Source organism: Eptatretus burgeri, chromosome 2 (genome assembly GCF_056783735.1).
Source record: "Eptatretus burgeri isolate ZD-2024b chromosome 2, Ebu_testis_v1, whole genome shotgun sequence".
NCBI lineage: Eukaryota > Metazoa > Chordata > Myxini > Myxiniformes > Myxinidae > Eptatretus > Eptatretus burgeri.
The window spans coordinates 66,469,140-66,489,324 of NC_140962.1; the positions used below are offsets into that span (position 1 = coordinate 66,469,140).

General features: G+C 43.3%; 1 protein-coding gene across 1 annotated transcript in view; it reads right to left on the reverse strand.

Annotated features, from left to right (window-relative positions):
• XPO5 (exportin 5) overlaps positions 1-20,185 on the reverse strand; it is a 131,078-nt gene that overhangs the window by 17,666 nt on the left and 93,227 nt on the right. Inside the window, exons 22-28 of the mRNA XM_085869608.1 lie at positions 16,755-16,845; positions 16,392-16,529; positions 15,769-15,865; positions 15,592-15,638; positions 13,408-13,499; positions 12,955-13,008; positions 4,619-4,663 (exon numbers count right to left, since the gene is read on the reverse strand). Coding sequence (XP_085725734.1) covers positions 4,619-4,663; positions 12,955-13,008; positions 13,408-13,499; positions 15,592-15,638; positions 15,769-15,865; positions 16,392-16,529; positions 16,755-16,845 — 564 coding nt within the window. The remainder of the gene's footprint in view (positions 1-4,618; positions 4,664-12,954; positions 13,009-13,407; positions 13,500-15,591; positions 15,639-15,768; positions 15,866-16,391; positions 16,530-16,754; positions 16,846-20,185) is intronic.

Genomic DNA, 20,185 nt, shown 5'->3' on the forward strand with positions numbered 1-20,185 from the left:
TCAATTAAAACATGTAGAAATGCAAAAAAAAAAAAAAATTTTCTCTCACAATTTTGGGGGGGGGTGGAAATCACTGAAAACATGTAGAAATGCAAAAAAAAAATTTCTCCACAAATTTATATTTGGTGGGGGGGGACCAAGTCCAAAATCTAATGCCATGATCCTTGGACCATACCTAACCCCTCCACCAAGTTTCGTCGAAATCCTAATCACTTAACACATGTAGAAATGCAAAAAAAAGAAATCGAAATTTTGTTGAAAAAAAGTTGCAAAAAAATTTTTTTCTCTAATTTTTTTTGGGGAGGGGGGGGGTGGAAATCACTTAAAACATGTAGAAATGCAAAAAAAATTTTTTTTTTCTCTAACAAATTTTTTTTTGGGGGTGGGGGGGGTTGGAAATCACTTAAAACATGTAGAAATGCAAAAAAAAAAAATTCTCTACCAATTTTTTTTTTTGGGGGGAGAACCAAGTCCAAAATATAATGGCATGATCCTTGGACCATACCTCACCCCCCCACCAAGTTTCGTCGAAATCCGTCGAGGAGTTTTTCCGTAATACTGTTCACAAACAAAAAAATAACTTGCATCAAAAAATTTAACATTTTCATGCTCACGCTCACGCCAGGGGTATCGCTATAGCTCTCTGTTTTTCGAACAGGCGAGCTAAAATCACAGTAATAAGCAGCTATAAAAAAGTCATGTCGAAAACATTTAAATTTTGCCAGATTTCAAAAGCAGGTTGTTCAAAAATCAGTGGAAGATAAGCCATTACGAGATGTCTGTAATCACAAACTGATCGCCAAAGGTAAGCCTCCCACAGTTTACCGTTGGCCCACGATCCAATGATGGTATAAATTTTTTTCAGACCACCATTTTTTGATCACTAATTGACCATGACCTTTAACTTGGAGGGGCATGATGTAAATCAAGCATAAATGTGTCTTGCTCTTGGCGAAGTAGGGAGAGCAACTTCATTCTGATCAGACAAATCTTGGTCGGGTTATGGTGAAAAATGGTGATAATTGGGTCATGACCTTGGAAATTAGGATAAGGTCAAGGCATACTTTCTATTCCCATTATTGACGCAAAATTTAATTTTGAAAGTCCCAGCCGGCTCCTACTGTAGATACAGATAAAGAAATTGGGAGTGCAGGAAGAAGGGGGGAAAAAATTGGAAAAAATAATAATAATAATAATTTAGTACTCCTCGTGGCAAAGATGGTCAACAAGTCACCTGGAGCCAAGTCTAAAGTCTATGAGGGAAAGTCGCAAGTAAGTCGAAAGTCAAGTCACACGTCATAATGTCGTTATCATAGACCTTGGTTACGTGTAAGCCTTTAATACTCAAAAGGTTTACACGAGTCAGAAGTTAGTTGTTTATTTGAGCTTGATGATTTTTTGGGCATATGTATTTTGTAAACTAAATGACATGGGGGGAAAAAGAAAAATGACAGTTTAATTGCTTTATTCAAACTCGTTTACCAGACTCGATGGTGTAATGGTGACAAAAATGGTTACAATCGGTAACAAAACTCAGTGACCAGACTCAATGTTTAGCATGTCATTAATCTTGGTGATTCCGCTCTGAATATGGAAGGTTGGTGATTCGAACCCCTGCCAAGTCATACCAACGACTTTAAAAATTGCACTTTGCTGCTCCGTAGCTTGACGTTCCGCATTTCAATGCTGAACACACTGAAAGGTCTAGTCCTACATCCCACACGCAACCAGCATGAGTGTAGGCTCAGTGTTACTGTGTTAGTGCAGTGGAAACGTTCGAAATAAAATGTGTTAGACTGTCGAGTGGAAAAGAAAATTTACTTCTGCGGGTGAGTTTTAGATGACGAATGAAATTTGATGTTGTGGATGGGCCATCTGAAATTTTATACCACACGTTTGACATACAGCACTCCATTCATTCAATGAAACTTCAAAATATTGATGAGCAAATAGGATCCAACCTCGGAATCTCCACCATGCTACCGATAACGAAGTGAAGCACACGTGCGCAGAGAGGAGCAGCAAGCTACGCAGTGACGCTCAGTATTGACAGTGTAATGGTAATCAAGAATGTCCACTCAAAGCTCAAACCATTGTCTGTGTCTCTGTGTGTATGTTTTTTGTTTGGTTATTTTAGTTCCATGAGCCAGAAAACACATAGACTAAAAAAAACAACAACAAAACACAGAAGAAGTTAAATGGGTATGAACTGAGCAGCTGCAGGAAAACAATTCCATACGTACGCCTTACGGCATACATGACAACTGAATTGATAGGCATAGAATCCATGTCATTAAAAAAAAAAAAGCTCTACTTGCTTTTCTCCATAATTTACCTCTTTTTACTCCACTAGACACATGTATGTGCAATGGGAGGCTCAGAGCTCAGTGGCACTTTGGGTAGTGTATAACTAATACCGTTCTAAGCTCGGCGCGATCTATTTACCGAGTTCATGCTCCCTTTGGCACGCAACTCCAGTGGTCTTTGTTTATAGATATATTCACATCCTACCAGACGTCTAATTAAAATTAGTCACAAAAACATCACTGAGATATATTTATTTTGATATGGTGTTCATTCATTCATCGTCATTGTCAACAAGTCTACAAGCTCAAGTCTCAAGTTTTTAAGGCCAAGCCTCAAGTCAAGTTGCAAGTCACGAAATTTGTGACTTGGGGTCAAAGAAACTCTGAATGACCATGAAAAATTGGGGGCACTAATTGTAGAAACAAACCCTTCAACTGCTATAACCCTCCCCCTATCCTATAAAAGGGGAGGCTTAAGGCCCTGTCACACTTGACGATTTAGCCAGCGTATGGCAACGTATCAAAATGTATGTAAAACGCTGGCGTACGCTGAACTATTGATGTTTTTTTTTCAGTTTTGGGCATATTCATAACGAGTTGGACGTATGCATAACGTATTAGTAACGAACACAGAACGTTTCGATAACTTATAGATAACTTATACCAACGAATGCTTAGCATGTTGTCGGCGTTCACAACCTATGCCCAACGATAGTCTAACTTATGCATAGCGTGGCAGCGTATCGCTGACGATCACGTGGCGTAGCTTATTAATAGGCTGCCACTCAACGATTTAAAGGCCCCGTCACACCTTGACTATTTAGCCAGCATATGCCGACGTATGAAAAAATTGTCTAAAACGCTAACACACGTCGAATACGTTATGGGTAAGTTTTGTATACATTAAGAGTACGTTGAAGCACGCTGACATACGTCGTAGTACGCTGAGCTCGTTGACAAATTTTAAGCATGCTCAAAATTTTTCGACGTATGCCAGCGTATGACTCACACGTTTCGCATACGCTGGCCATAAGTTGTAGGCACGTTATGCGATCGTTGACAAACGTCGACACATGTTACTTGTAAGTTACTCATAAGTCGAAACACGTCGAGGTAATGTTTAGCGTACCCAAAACTTATTTCTAACCTATGAGTGACGTGCTTTGAACCTATGTGTAATGTATCTCCAACGCATATTGACGTATTTGATTGACGTCTTCCGGACGACCACAGAACTTACTGAACGTGTTTCTAACTTGCAGCTACCATATAATGGCATATTGGCAGCATTTAGGGGAATTGGTATATAAAAATGGGCTTCACAGGAGGAACCCATCAGTGTTTCATACTCCATGGTTTTTTTTATCTTCGGCATGACGGTGATGTTGACACTTCGATTTCTAGTGCGGTTATGATTTAAATCGTTGAGCGGCAGCCTATTAATTATATTATATTATAACCGCACTAGAAATCGAAGTGTCAACATCACTGTCACACCGAAGTAAAAATAAATAAATAAATAAATAAATAAATAAATAAATAAATAAAATGAAACCATGGAGTCTGGAACACTGACGCTAAACATTACCTTGATGTGTTTCGACTAATGAGTAACTTACAAGTAAGGTGTGTCGACGTGTGTCAACGATCGCATAACGTGCCTACAACTAATGGCCAGCGTATGCGGAACATGTGAGTCATACGTTGGCATACGTCGAAAAATTTTGAGCATGCTTAAAATTTGTTGACGAACTCTGCGTACTACGACGTATGCCAGCGTTCTTCAGCGTGCTCTTAACATACAAAACTTACCCATAATGTATTCGACGTGTGCTAGCGTTTTAGACAAATTTTTCATACGTCGGCATACGCTGGCTAAATCGTCAAGGTGTGACAGGGCCTTTAACATTGGCCTTTACTCTTTACAATGCTCTGGGCTGTTAACAAGCCAAGAAACATTTCAAGGTCAGGACAACTCCTGGGCAGCACTCAGTCACAGGATACTCAACTTAAAGTCGAAGGAATTTGTAATTTGTTCACATTGCCGGTGATAATTAGCCTCATCTTCACAAAATACACCATGGCGGTCTTTAACATCCACCAACAACTCGTGCTGGAAGACGGGTCCTCCAGCTTAAGGATCTATGGAGGATGAGATTTCAAAATTTGCTATCGCTATTCTTGGAAACCAAGATCCATGGAACGTGCAAAATGTGCATGGCTCAGGAGAGATATTGAAAAAAAACCCACAAAAGTTGTTCTCAACAATCAACGCAAAAGGTACTTGCGAACTTGTAAGATAAATTTCTCACCGTCATGCATTTCCACTTTGGCAGCTTCTGCGGCCTTTTTCACGGCTGTAAAAATAAAAAATAAATAAAGGATTTAAAAAAATGTACACATAAAAGGTAGCATTTTGGTCAGCTCTACAAAGAGACAAGGTATAAAACAGTCAGAAGAGACAACATTCCCCTCAGGGTGTTGCAAATAAAACAATTACTCAACATACAAGTATGTAATCATGGTTAAAATATGCACCTCAGGGCAGCAACTTGCAATGCCTTGAGGGAAGAGCACTTATAATTACGAACTCGGACAACCAAATGGGTCGAGCAGATACTTGTTCACCTAACCTTCCAAATTGTTTGATTCAAAGTTGTATCACGGAAATTAATGAATAACACCCCACCTTTATTAAAACGGAATAACTTCTTATACACATACAAAAAATGGAAACTGATGAGCACGGAGGATGTGTGTGTGTGTGTGTGTGTGTGTGTGTGTGTGTGTGTGTGTGTGTGTGTGTGTGTGTGTGTGTGTGTGTGTGTGTGTGTGTGTGTGTGTGTGTGTGTGTGTGTGTGTGTGTGTGTGTGTGTGTGTGTGTGTGTGTGTGCGCGCAAACAGATAACCAATAACAATAACTATAATGATATAGGCCAGCAGCGGAAGCTAAATAAAAGTGGAAAGGATCAAAACTGAAAAGGGAGGAAGGTTTAATATCGAAAGAAATAGCAAAAGGAATCTGGTGTCATTGCAAGATGCTGGGATCAGAGCAATCGGGTAGCGAGAGCAGGAACAAGCATGTCGAAAGAAAGGCAACTATTAGCAATAAAGACTGTTTGAAGAACTGATGTGGTGATGATGACCGTTAAATAAAGGCGGGGAAAACTTCTGAAGTTGTTGACGGCCCGTGGCCATAGGTTCTGCCAGCAAGCATTGAGGGTGGAAGCTTTCATCTCGTCCAGCGAGTCTTTGATGGCACTGATGCAGTGCATCATGTTGAAATCCTTCAAACCTTGCACGGTGGTAAGTGCAGAGTCGAACTCAATAGAATCCAAGATGTGACGGAAGGTACGGCGGGTCTAATACATTTTAAATGTTAAAATCACACCAGGGTTGAGTGGTTGGATGAGGGAGGTGGTACTGGTTGGCAGAAAGATGACCTCGACTTTGGCACGGGCCAACTTTAGCTGCTCGGGGTGGTCAGGAGCATTGTCTACCAGCAGGAGGACTTTGAAGGAGAGGTTCATGTCTGCCAGATACCTCTTCCACTTGAGGGACGAAACAATTGTGGAACCAATCAATAAAGATCAGAGCTGTTTCCCACACCTTTTTGTTGGCACACCAAAATATGGGCAGAGTTTGTTTGTTTTTTCCCTTGAGAGCACGTGGGTTTAAGGAACGATACAACATCATGGGTTTGATTATGCAGTCCCTTTTGGTGTTGGCCAGAGAAGAAGAGATATTCTGTCCTTCCCAGCCTTGAAGCCCGATGCTGCGCTCTCTCGTTTCGAGATGAAAGTCCTCGTGGGCATCTTTTTTGACATGAAAGGCAGTAATATAAAAAAAAATTACATTACTGCCTTTCATCCCGGTCTTGTCTGCATTGAAGACCTGCTCCGATACATACCCCTTTTCCTCGATGAGCTTCGCAAGTTGAGCAGGGAAAGCTTCAGCTGCCTCGTGGTCCGCTGAGGCACGCTCGCCTGTGAGCTCTACGTTATGGAGACTGTACTCCTCTTGAAGCGGTGAAACCATCCCCTGCTGGCTTGGAAGGAACTCGTACCCGCATCACTAACGTGTGCAGCACCACCCATGCCAACCAGATGATCATAAATGCAATTTGCCTTTTCCCTAATCAGTGGTCAGCTTTAAGGCACATTTCTCTCGGCATTGTACTCTACCCACACATTCAACGCCTTCTCCATTGATTTGATGTGCATGTTCCTGACCTGGGTAACCACTTTGCTGCTGGGTACTGCACTCACCACGATGCTTCCGTGAATCGCCTTCTCCTCCTTTATATAGTGCACAGTAGACTTGCTCATGCCATAGTACCTGCCCACAGATGCCCCTTTGTAGTCAGTCAAGTGGCTTCACTTTATGGCTCAAGCTCATCACATTTTTCTGTCTCTTGGGAGCAGACTCATCTCCTGCACCACTCATACGCTTAGGATCCATGATCGAACGATGAGTGCAAAAGTTGACAAACGCGAAGAATCACAGAAGATCAGGCAGTGGGACGAACAGTAAACGCAAAAATAATGAAACCCAGGACACACTGCATATAAGTAGCCGTGCAGGGGTTGTGGGTAGATGGAGGTGGGGGATGGATTCTGCGTGGCTCATGGAAGATGATTGTAGAACTGTTTATTGTGCAGGTGATGGTAGATCAGTGGTCTCCAACCTTTTGATCCCACGGGCCACATTCACTACTCCCAAGGATGTTGGGAGCCAGAAAAAAATTGATGCATTTTATTGAGAAACTTGATACTGAGAAACATTTTCAGAGTCAATGAGAAACTTGATACTGCTTCTGCTCTCCCAGGATCGAGTTGATGTCGGGCACCAGATGGGAGGAAGCAACACGAAGAGCGTCTTCCAGATGCATGTCGGACAAGGCGTTTCGGTTCTTGTTATTGGAGTACTTCAGCTTGGTGAAGAACTGCTCGCACAAGTATGTGCTGCCAAACATGGAAAGCAACTTCTGGGCATGCTTGATCAGGTTGGGGAAGGTCTGGCAGGGTAGCCCCCTGTAGAACTCCTGGAGTTCCTTCTCCAAGAACTGGGCCTTGATGTCGATGTCACTCTTCAGCTTGATCAGCTACTCCTGCAGGTCCGTTGGGGCTTGCAAGGGATCGAATGAGAAGGACATGGCGAAGATCTCGAAGCTGACTTTGCGCTTGCAGAAGTCTTGGAATCGTTTCTCGAACTCCTTCTTCAGACGGGCCACCTCTGTCGCATACCTCTCACCATCAAAAACGGTCTCATCCTCACCGTGCTGGCCCTGCAGAGCAGTGAAGTGGTCGAGTCGGCTGGCACGCAGTTGTGACTCCCACAGCTCCAGCTTGTTCTCGAAGGACTGGATGCAGCCATAGAGGTTGTGGACCAGCTTGCCTCTTCCCTGCATGGAGACGTTGAGGGCATTGAGCTTCTCAGTGATGTCAACAAGGAAGGTGAGGTCATCCATCCAGCCACTGGGGGTCTGAGAAGTGACCAACTGGCTGGCCCTTCGTTCCCAGGAACATGGTCAGCTCGTCGTTCAGCTCAAAGAAGCACTTCAAAGTGCGGCCCCTGCTCAGCCACCTCACGGCCGAGAAGTACAGGACATCCCTGTAGTTTGCATCAAGCTCCTGCAGCAGCTCCTTGAACTGACGGTGGTTGAGAGCATGCACACGAATGTAGTTGATATTGCCAATGACCTTGCTCATGATGTCCTTGAAGCCCAGGGTCTTGCTGCAAAGATTTTCTTGGTGGATGATGCAGTGGCACCAGATGAGGTGGTGCGGCAGCCCCTGATGGCTCAACTCGCCCATGGTGTGACCCTGCGGGCCCTTCTTAGTGCCTAACATGGCAGGGGCGCCATCCGTGGTCATGCTGACCAGCTTTGTGTCGTTCAGGTTGGCCTTCTGTAAGGCAGCGTTGCACTCATGGAAGATGTCCCCGCCAGTGCACGTATCCTTCATGGGACAGAGTGCCAGCAGCTCTTCAGTGATGTTGAAGTCCATGTCGACTCCCCTGATGAAGATGGCCAGCTGTGCTGTGTCTGTCATGTCTGTACTCTCGTCCAAGGCCAGTGAGAAGGCCTTGAAGTCGGAGGCCAGGACGCACAGCTGCTTCTTGAGGTTCCTAGATATACCTTCAACTTTCCTCGTGATCGTCGTGCTACTGAGGCTGACCGAGTTGAAGATGGTGGCCTTCTCAGGACAGATGCTCTGCACAACGGCTTGAAGACACTCCTTGACAAACTCGCCATCTGAGAAAGGCTTCATGCGACGGGCAATTATTTCCGACACCTTGATGCTTGCCTCCATGGCCTTCTTGGAGTCGTTGCCCTGCTTGGTGAAGATGTTCTGCTGCTGGGAAAGCTTAGACTTCAGTTCGTTGGCCTTCACAAGTCACTGGTTGCCCTGAAAGATGTTGAACTTCTCCCCATTGTGAGTTTGGTAATGCCGCTTGACATTGAACAGCTTTGGCCAGGCCAGGGTCTCATAGCAGATGAGGAAGAGTCTTGCCCCTGTTCTCTGTGAAGAAGACGTCCCTCGTCCAGTCAGGGTTGAAGGCTCGCTTCTCGTCGTTCACCTTTCTCTGCTTTTTCGGTGGAGCCATGGCCTGCAAATGCAAATTGTCACACAACGTTTGTGTTGAGAAATCGATACAACGTTTGGGGTTTATTGGAGTATTGTTTTTTATATTAATTAATTTTATATGTATTCGGTCGATCGATTGTTCACACACTGTAATTCTGAAAAAATTTCCGTTCGGGGTGTAATTAATTTTAAATACTGCCGCAAGATGCCGGAAGGCAAAATCAAATTGATTTGATTCCTCCCGGCGGTAAGCAGCAGTGCCCGGCAGCGGCATTGTGTAAGGCTTTTCAGGTCACGGCGCCGGCCGGCAGTGGCATTGTGTAAACCCCTTTAAAATTGCTACATGGAAATGTGTTTTGATTGGAAAGTCCTCACGGGCCGCAGTATAGGGCTCTGTGGGCCGCAGGTTGGGGACCAATGTGGTAGATGGTCGGTTGAAGCTGCATTGTGTTTCTGCATGGCTCGTGGAAGATAGTTTTAGAACTATGTCATGCATGTGGCTGGTGGGGTCAGGTCAGGTATGGGAGAATGCGCCAGAGCAGCGCGTCGCTGCGTCCACTTTCCGCCGGTACTCCAGGGGCCTCCGTCTGGCCATCCCCCAGGCAGATGCCAGGCCCATCCCCATCTCCTTGAGATGTTGAACAACATGCTGCAAAAATGAGGCATGTGGTCGGTCCATTGGCCTCCTCCACTCATGAGGCTCCCTTCATTCCCTTCATCCTTTGCTGCTCCTGCTCACCTGCAGCGGCTCCTGCTCACCAGATTCTCTGGTGAGCAGGATCAGCGTCAGGAAAACAAGACATGTCCATACAGCCGCAGCTGACGCTCATGGACTATGCAGGTAAAAAAATCTCATTTGAGTCTCTCTCAGGAACCGCTGATTGGACACAAAGTCCGACTAGCGATAGCCAAGGATTCTCCGAAGAGACCTGGTGCCAAAGGAATTAAGTCTCCATCTCAGATCCCTGGTCAGAATCCAAGTCTCACATCCATAAAGCAAGACTGGAAGCACCAAGGACCTGAAGACTCAGACTTTCGTCGTCCTGCACAGGTACCGGCAGCGCGACACCCAATGATCCAGTGAATCCAGACTCCCCAGGCCCGACCCAGACGCCTGTTGTCCTTTGGCTCACAGCCAGCAGAGACATGAATATCATGACCAAGGTAAGTGAATCTCTCCGTGACCTCAACATTCTCGCCACAAGCAGGTACAGACAGGATAACAGCATCCAAGATGTCATTGAAAGCCTGGATCTTAGTTTTGACCCAGGAAACCCGCAATCCCAGCAGCTCAGACTCCTCATTCAGCATCTCCAGGGCCCCCAAATGGATAGCTATAGCCTCCGCAAAGATAACTGCATCATCTGCGAAATCAAGGTCAGAGATCTTGACATTCCCAAATGATGTACCGCAGCTTGATCTCTCCGACATCCTCCACAGATTCCAGTCCATACAAGTGCTGAAAAGTGTGGGGGCAAGGACACACCCCTCACAAACTCCAGCCACAACTGGAAATAAGTCAGAGATGGTATCACCACATCTCACAGCACTCTCAGTACCAGAGTATAGTTCAGACATCAGATTGATCCGTTTTGGTGGTACCCCAGGAAGACCAAGAATCCTCCAGAGGGCATCCCGATTCACTGAATCAAACGCTTTGCAGAGATCAACATAGGCTGCAAGCAGAACCTACCAAAACTCTCGTGTTTGTTCAGTGAGGACCCGAAGAACGAGGATACGGTCAATCGTTGACCTCTTTGGTGAAAAGCCTAACTGTACTGGACGCTGGTGCTCAAGCAGATGGTGGCGAACCCTGTCAATAATAATTATCCGAGCAAAGACCTTGCCCGGCACGGAGAGCAGCGTCACCCCTCAGAAGTTGTTGTAGTCTTGGTAGTCACCCTTCCCTTTCCAGAGAGAGACAACAAGGCCCCTCTTCCAGTCAGTTGGGAAAGATATCTGTGTTCCAGGCAGAGCACAGAACTGCATGTGACTTGAGTCCAGCATTTCCACCAGCCTTGAGAAGGTCAGCATGGATGCCACAGATCCCAGGAGCTTCACCGCTTTTCAACTGGTTCACCGCAGCCTGTGTTTCCACAAACAAAGGTAGACCACAGTTGATTGGAGGGTCAGCAATAGGGATTGTAACACCCCTGATATCCAACTCAATAGCTGGTGGATCAGCCTGGTACAGCCGCTCAAAGTAACTGGCCCAGCGAGGCTTCACTTCGGACTCCTCTGTCAAGAGCCCACCACCCTCTACTCTTACTGCAGCACACCGAGGGACAGACTTGGAGGAATGCAATGCACAAATTCCCCTGTAAGCAGGAGGAGAATCACTTGACCACAGGTGATGCTCAACCCCCTCTCAGATTCTTCGCACATAGGCCTCCTTGTCCAGCCAGTGTGCATGTACAGTTTTCCACCTCAGCTCCCTGAACAGCTCAGCTCTGCCATTCAGCCTGGCTGTGTGACTCTGGTTAATGGTATCCAGTGTCCCTTGAGAGACAAAATTCTTCTTTGCCCTATGGTGAGTTCCAAGACATCCACCGGCAACATCAAGGACTGTGGTCTTGAAGGCACTCCACAACTCTTCAGGACCTCCCAAAGCACACAGAACCCCCAAATCTCCACTCAGCTTGTTCGCAAACTCCTCAGCTACACTCTTATCCTTGAGCTTGCTAACATCCAGCCTAGGCTGGGATGGTACCATTCTCCTGGATTTAAGGTGCAACTTAAGAGTTGCTACAAGAAGCCGGTGGTCAGCGTTGAAGAAATGAGCACTCTGGTAGACCCTGCAGTTCTGGACCATCCTCCAGCGACCATCAACGAGGACATGGTCAATCTCCTTTGCCACACTGCCAGCGTTGGAATACCAAGTCCAGCGATGAGCTTGTGGGCGCTGAAACCATGAACCGGCCACCCTAAGTCCATGACTTCTTGCAAAGTCAAGGAACTTGGTGCTATTCAGGTTCACAGTTCCTGACCCATGGGGACCAACACACATCTCAAAACCATCCATATCAGTTCCAGTCAATGCTTTGAAATCCCCCAAGATTAGAAGTGTATCTCCTCTGGGGCACTGATCAATCACAGACTCAAGCGTGGCAGAGAATGCGTCCTTCATGGTGAGATCACTTGCCTCAGTCAGAGCATAAACAGAGACCAGGGAAATGACACCTGAGGAGTGACGAATCCTTAGTCTCATGATACGCTCGTTAACCGGTGTTACCTCAATTATCATTGGAATCAGCTTATTGGACACAGCTACAGAAACTCCTTGGGCATGGTAACCATCAGAGCGACCAGACCAATAGTCGGTGTAACCATCCCCCATGATCTCGCCGCAATCTGGTCTCCGAACCTCAGAGAGTGCTGCAATCCCGATGTCCAAACACTTGAGCTCAGATGATAACAGAGACAGGTGATCATCCTCTCTTAGGGATAGGACATTCCAGGCACCTACCCGAAGGGACCGCCTCAGGTTAACCCAAGGAGACCGCCGTGTGGTGGACAGTGGGGGAGGCAGGGTGGGGGAGGAAACAAGGATTCAGTTCACAGTTCATAAAAAATGTTTCAAATAAATTATAAAATCTCTCCTTTTTTAACTCTGCAAAAATAGCCGGCTGTTCTCTGTTCTGTCTACATAAATAAACAACTTGTGATATAAGAAACAATGCAACTGTCCGAATTGCAATCCTTTGGATCGCATGAAACCTGAAAGAAATATTTAAATTGTCCTCTGATTATATAGATCTCCCAGCAGTTCAAAACTTTCTTCATGAATTCATATATATGTGGGTAAACAATCATAAATCAGTGATGCACAGATTATGTCTTCACTCATTGGTGTTCATCCTCAAAATAGGAATTTCATACAAGTGATCAGAAATTCCAAATGGCTGTATCATAATCACCATGGATGAATTGCTTGAAAAATTGCATTTTACTCTCCCTTCAAATCACATCGCTATGCTTCAAATGCCTTTCCCAAGCATGTCATTTTCAACTTCCAAATCAATGCACAAAATGAAAAAACAAATGTGAAAAAGACCGACCTTCTGATTCCGGACCTGTGATTTCCATATTCTTCTTTGTACTGACACAAAAGCCTGATGAGAACAGAAAAGACGTGTAATGGGAAAAGACAAATGATTTTCAAAACATCCTCGAAGGCCAACTACAAAAATTTTAAAACCAAAGTTGAATTCAATATATTTTTCTCAAAAACAAACAAACAAACAAACAAACATGTCTTGACTTGTGTAATTTGTGATAAAATGAGCAACAAACTGAACTGAAACAGTCAATATAAGCGGTTACAGAGAAAGATTTGACTTCATAGGTTAAGAACAATTGAGAACTCAAGACAGACTTATGGAGACAGCAACAACTGATTCAGGAATTTGAGAGACAAGAAGGCAACAAAGGTCATCATTGTACTACATCCTTTGCAAAAAAGATGCTTATGTATGTTGTTGAGCGGGGAGTGGTGAGGGAAGGAAACGTACACAGCAAGTCAAAGTAATCTCGGGTGAGGAGTCGGGTCAATTCGGTATCCAAGATCTCCTGCACATTGTCCACTTGCTCTGGGTCTGGGTTGCTGTGGCGAATACAAGAAGAATGAATGCAATGATAATGATGACAGCAATAAGATGAAGGAAAGTTTCCTTGGGACCAATTCTGGTTTGCAATGACTTCATACATGGACTGTTTGTGAAAAACAGGTGCCTTTAGGGGACAACTATCAATTGGAAGAGAGCAGGGTTAATATAACCAGAGTTGGTGTCAAAGCTACCCAATGCTCGCCTGTTTATACATTTATAGTTTTTAAGACTAGTCTAATAATATTTTTTATAAAGCATTGCAGTGAAGTCTGATCCAAATAATTTTAAAGCAATATTTGCATTAGTATATTGTAATCAGTAAAAAAAATAGTGTGGTAGATAAAAACATTAGAAAGGAAAAAACTTTAACGTTGATGTGCTACAAAAAAGTTAAGTTCAAAACAGGTCAAATATTTAAAAAATTTAAAAAAAATTTTTAATTTCAACTTCACTACACCAATAGTATATATACCCCAAAGAAACCTCCATGCCAAATATCAGCATCCTAGTACACATATTAAATGAATGGAAAGCTTCTAAATAACTTGCACAAAAAACTTTAACGTTGATGTGCTACACAAAAGTTAAGTTCAAAACAGGTCAAAAATTTAAAACATTTGAAATAATTTTTTTATTTCAACTTCACTACATCAATAATAGTTACATCAATCACTACATAAACTAAAGGAAACTCCATGCCAAATATCAGCATCCTAGTACACATATTAATGAATGGCAAGCTTCTAAATAACTTGCACCAAAAACTTTAACATTTTCACGCTCACGCTGACGCTCACGCCGGGGGTATCGCTATAGCTCTCTGTTCTTCGAACAGGCGAGCTAAAAACGGAACTAAAAAGACAATTCAATTCTGATGTACAATACTCTATGACGGAGCGTCGGCACTGCCGAAGCAGTTTCTTGGTTTGCCACATTGCCTTCCCAGCAGTAGTTAGGGCAGGAATTTGGAATTTGTTCAGGGTGCTAGCACAAGTTCTCTTACTCTTCGCAAAGGACACCGTGGGATGTTTAACATCCACCAACTAATGCCAGCAGATGGACGCTAAACACCAAGTTTAGCGTCCATCAGAAGAACGAAACACATTGATGAATAAGGGAAAAAGACATAAAATGTCATAGTCCCAGTTTTAGTAATTTTGCTGGACAGAGTTAAAAGGCTAGCCCACATTTATTTACAACTAAAATGGCTGCCAGTCTACCAGTCAGCCATCTTTGATCAGATCGCAAAAAAATTTAGGTGAAAGTGTATGCCATGATGTACTGTGCTTATGCCACGTTTGAACAAAATCTGACCATGCATGTTAAAGTAATGGTTGGGGACGTGTTCGATACCGGGTTTTTTTAACAACTATAAAATGGCTGCCAGTCTACCAGTCGGCCATCTTGGATCAGATTGCAAAATAAAGTTAGGTGCATGTGTCTGCCAGCATGTACTTTGCTTCTGCCAAATTTGAACAAAATCTGACCGTGCATGTCTGACAAATGGTTAGGGACACATTTAAGTAACAAAATGGCCGCAAGTCAGCCATCTTGGAAAAAAATGTGCTTATGTAAGCTGTCATTCGATATCAGTGTGTTAAGTTTTAACAAGGTCCATAAATGCATGTCCGAGAAATGGTTGAGGACGTGTTCCATTCCGGTTTTTTTTTTAAACTAAAATGGCAACCAGTCTGCAATCTTTGTTTGCATCGCAAAATAAAATGAGGTGCTTATGTATACTTTCATGTGTTGTCTTTATGCCAAGTATGAATAAAATCGGTCTGTACATGTCAGAGATATGGTTGCGGATGCACGCACGGATACGAAAATGGAGATCAAATCCATAAGCCCTCGTTTCCGACCAAGTCCAACGGGGGCTCATAACCCTGTCTGTGAACACAACGGGTTGACAGTTTATAGATGACAATTGGAACCCTTGCTCGACAGCTTAGAGGTGAGTGTGCATATCTCTAGGCCATCTGCATCCACAAGTCGTTTTAATATATCTATCCCATATTATTTTCACTCACTCACCTGGTGCCATAGACTGAAACACCACAAACAATGATCACAGTTACTGTGGCTTACCTTTCGGTTGCTTGCTGTTCAACAGCTTGCCATTTTTTCATCAATGACTGCATGACAAAAGAAAGCATGAAAGAACACGTCGCACAGGTCAAGCGTCATTATTTACACGTTGTAACTTTCTGGGCAGGAGCCGCAACACAAAGTAATAATGGAAAACTGCTTCACATGTATTCTTACCTGCATCATAAATGCCATGAAAGGTGGGAGGAGAGGTTGCAACACTGAAACAAAGTCATGTGCAGGACAATTGAGCACAAATGGCTTGAGGAAAGATTGTGAGCTGTATATCAAGGCAAAACACTATAACCTCAAAGGATTGCTCAATTGAAGGTGAGTTTGAAAGACCACAGTCCCAAGTACTGTCGGACCCCGGTATTTGGGGGGAATACATTCCTGGATGAATGTCGAATCCGTGAATGTCGGGGCATTGTTTCAATGGAAAAGGGGGGGGGGGCTAGGTTCCCTGTGGTTTGTGAGTCATGAGGGAAAATCCAAAATCCCATGAAGAAACGTGAGTACGCTCGCAAAAACAAACAAACAAAAAAAACTCGAAAAAAAACACAAATACGTGAAGCAAAGGACTGCGAATGTTGAAACAGGTTGCATTTTATAAACAACGAATACGCAGCGTCTACAATACGCGAATAGCGAGGTCCGACAGAATAATAAAGCAACTCAATATTGTGAAAACAAACAAACAACCCTTCGTTTCCAAACTCCCTCACGAAACATTCAGTTGAGGTTGCTACATGGCACGCAACCCTTTATAAGACTTAGAACAAAAAACTTTTGAGAGGATATTAATGAAGGACCTCAAACGGTAATCTGGTAGAGCATCGAGGTGGCGCCATGCTGTATCCAGCATGGACTCTGCCAAGCGTGGAACTTTGTAGAACTCTTGACCCAAGCTCAAACCCGCATTACCTAACACATGACAACTGTAAGAAAAACCACATCCTCATGTTAGTGTCTCCATAGCACCCAAACGGGAATAACATGAAGCATATTTTTTGACAAATTAAAATTTGTTAAAGTAGGACACAATATAGATTAAATAAAATCTATTGTAGGTCCTACCAAGCATGCCTACATGAATGCAAGACATAAAGAAGCTTTGTGAGAGCCTGAGTACTCCAAGAAGTTCAGACATGGGAAAAACTCACCAGGTGTCATAAAGAGTAGTGAGGAAACTCTGCATCCGCTCCACAGCTGAGCGCATGTATTCAAGCTGGTTCGTAACGGGCATAGCCAGACCTGCAGCAAGGATAAACTTTGTAAAAAATTTATTACTTTTAAGTAAAATAGGATCTTTTATATCAGCTTTCATATCGAAAAGTTGTGTGCACATTGTACAAGTCACCGAGTTTTATAAAATCGGCTGAAAAAGCAGAAAGGGTGCAAAAGGCCAGATATATAAAGTGGGCCTAAGGTAAGCGGATGTGGGGATGAGAGCGCATGCGTGAACCACAAATTGTTGTTACAGGTGATAGGGAGAGAGAGGATCTTAATGGGACTAATATAGATCATAAACAGAAATGGGAAAGAACGATCCATGCTTTAAAGGTTGCAGCAGCCAGCAGATTTGAAAGCATGAAAGGATGAAAGACAACAAACAGCCTGAGAGCCTGATCCCCCTCCCTCCCCCCCCCTCAAAAAAAAATCTGTGATAAAGAAGGGTGGACAACAATGTATGGAACATGGAAATTATGGGTCAGGCGGAGTGCTGAGAGGATGAAAGGAACAAAGCCAGAATACAGCAGGGAAAAGACTGCAAGTACATCAAAATCTCTGTGGAGACCAAGCAGCAGACCCAGACTCAGACTTTCTGACATAAGCAAACGGCATGGTGGGGTTTTTGGACTTCATGATGGTACCGGCACGTAGGTAGTAGCCATATTCCACAGCACTTCAGATGAAGGCCTTACATACCACAAGCAAATATACCCGTCCCCAGTGACAGGAAAAGTTTAAGTTAATCAATAAATTTTAATTATTTCATGGACTTTAAAAAGGTTAATTGTGTTTCACTCTTGGTTTCACTCAGAGCCAAAGCTCAGGGCTACTTATACCAACCACTGCAAAATGGTGCTGCAACATCCAACATCAGGTGGTAGAGTTTGGAGTTGTCTTTGCGAAATAAAATTATTCATGCCTTTTCTCCCATTGGTTCAAAAGTGAATGGTGAGCTTTGCCTGCGGGAGCGGCTCTTCAAATGCACCGTGGGAAGTGGCCCTCGTAAATGGGAAACAGACGAACGCACAGTTCAATACACATATATGATAAGATGCTTACAGCAGAGAAATGACTTGGTCCTGAAAAGAATCCCAACATGTAGCAATATTTGGAGGCCAGCTGAAGATAACTGAAGAATCTTTGGGTATTTTAAGCAATCAATTGATGTCCACCAGCAGGTGGGTGGAGTCGAAACATGTTAATTTAAAAGATAACGCACAAGCAATACACGAGAGCATGCCAGCTTCCTTTCCACTCCTCACTCTGCTCCACCAAATATATACATATACAAGCCGGTAGGCGACGAGGGATTCGCTAGGATTGAAGCGCTGGATACGATGCTTTTCATTCTGACCGATCCACTGACGAAGACTCATTGCCAAGACGTAGTGGTTCACATAGAATTGTTCCTCTGCCTGGCAAGATTTTTCCTATTGCATATTTTGCCAACTGGCACTCCTCAGAAAAAATGACGGTAAATAGACACCCTATTTTTGAAGGACTACTATTTGAAAAATAATCGGTTTGCTGGTTTGTGCTGTGGAGCCTTGCGTTGCAGACACAGACACAGACACAGACACAGACACGGAAAACCCGATAAACTTCTCTCAATGCTCTTGTTTGACCACACCTCCTGAGCCACACAATATTTTTAATAAGCCACGCCCACTTTCCATAAGCCACGCCGACTTTCCTACACCACTCCCACTTCCCTATGCAACTCCCACTTTTCATCAACCACATCCACTTTCCCTAAGCTCCGCCCACTTTCCTAAGCCCCTCATAAAAAAAATGACGGTAAATAGACACCCGATTTTTGAAGGACTACTATTTGAAAAATAAAACCTCAATCAAAAATCGGCTCGAGTAAAATTTTCTAAATACCTCGAAGTGTTTAATTCCAAAATCTCATTTCTCCACATTCAAAACTGAAGGACAAATATTGAAAATACTGTACGCGGTTTTTCGGCCGCTGCACAGCAACGGGTGGTTGCTAGGCAACGAAATTCAAACACGCACATTCCCACCCCATATGGCACCTGTTGGCAAAGTTTCATCAAAATTGGTTAGCTGGTTCGTGCTGTGGAGCCTCGCGTTGCAGACACACATACAACGCAGACAGACGGAAAACCCGACAATAAGGGATATCTAGCATATATAGCGAATCCAACATATATATAAAAGCAAAGCATTATTGAGAGCCACTCGACCAACTACTCTTATTTACAAGATGCTTCTATAACCACAAGCTGTAAGAAATTCCTTGTTAACGGCTTAATGCAAGATGGTTCATTACCCTGAAGTAACCAGACATTTCCCAAATTCTCTCGATAGTAAACACAACGTAAGTCAAACTACAATTATATAATTGTAGTTAGACTTGTCATCTTTTTACTCAACTCAACTTTTAGGATAAACAAAAGTAGTTGACATATCATCAAATAACATACTAAACTAGTTCAACGCATCTTAAAATACAGAACCCGTCCACATCCGCTGTGTACTCAAACTAAACTTGAGAAAATGACAGTTCAAATTTTTTTTTTACATTTTATTAATTTGTGTTCTCAACATTCTCATAATAAAGGTTAGTTCAAGATTTGATGGCAAAAGCTCAATTAATAAAAATGTTATGGCTTGGACAGACATTGAAAGCTCAATGGTAAATAAATAAAGAAACATGGAAGCGATAAAAAAAACGGGGCGTCTCACGCTGGACCCCCTATTGCAGGGCTAATAATGGCTATTTATAGTCACTGTGACTTTTCCCTTTCACATTTTGAACCATTTAATAAATTAGTCTTCTCCATACAATCATAATAAAGGTTTGTTGAAAATTTGATGACAAAAGCTCAAATGATAAAAAGGTACGAGGCAGACAGATATACAGACACACACAAGCAATTGTAAAACGACGTCTCCTGCTGTGTTTGGGGATGGGCTAATAATGACATTTTCATAATTGGCTCACACAAAACATGACAATTTCATGACAGGATGACACCCAAACTTCATCTAAAAATGAATATTCATCTAATTTAGCGAGGAATAAAATGGTTAGAGTTATCCACTATGAGGGATTACATGATGCTAATGTTTTGGGCTTTATCCATCGGAGGAACTATTTTGCTTTGACGAAGTACAATTCCGAAATGTCAGCACCTTGTGTGCTACAATAAGCAACTACATGGAATTTACTTCCTGCACCAGCATTTAATTAAAGCTCTTAGACTACAAAAACAAGTAAACTAGAGGGGGAGCACTCGGTAGAGTGCAAAACCTCCGCCGCCAATACTGCTGGGTCACTTAAGTGAACCTGATATCCTATTCATTGTAGGTCAAAACGGATCAGACTCTACTG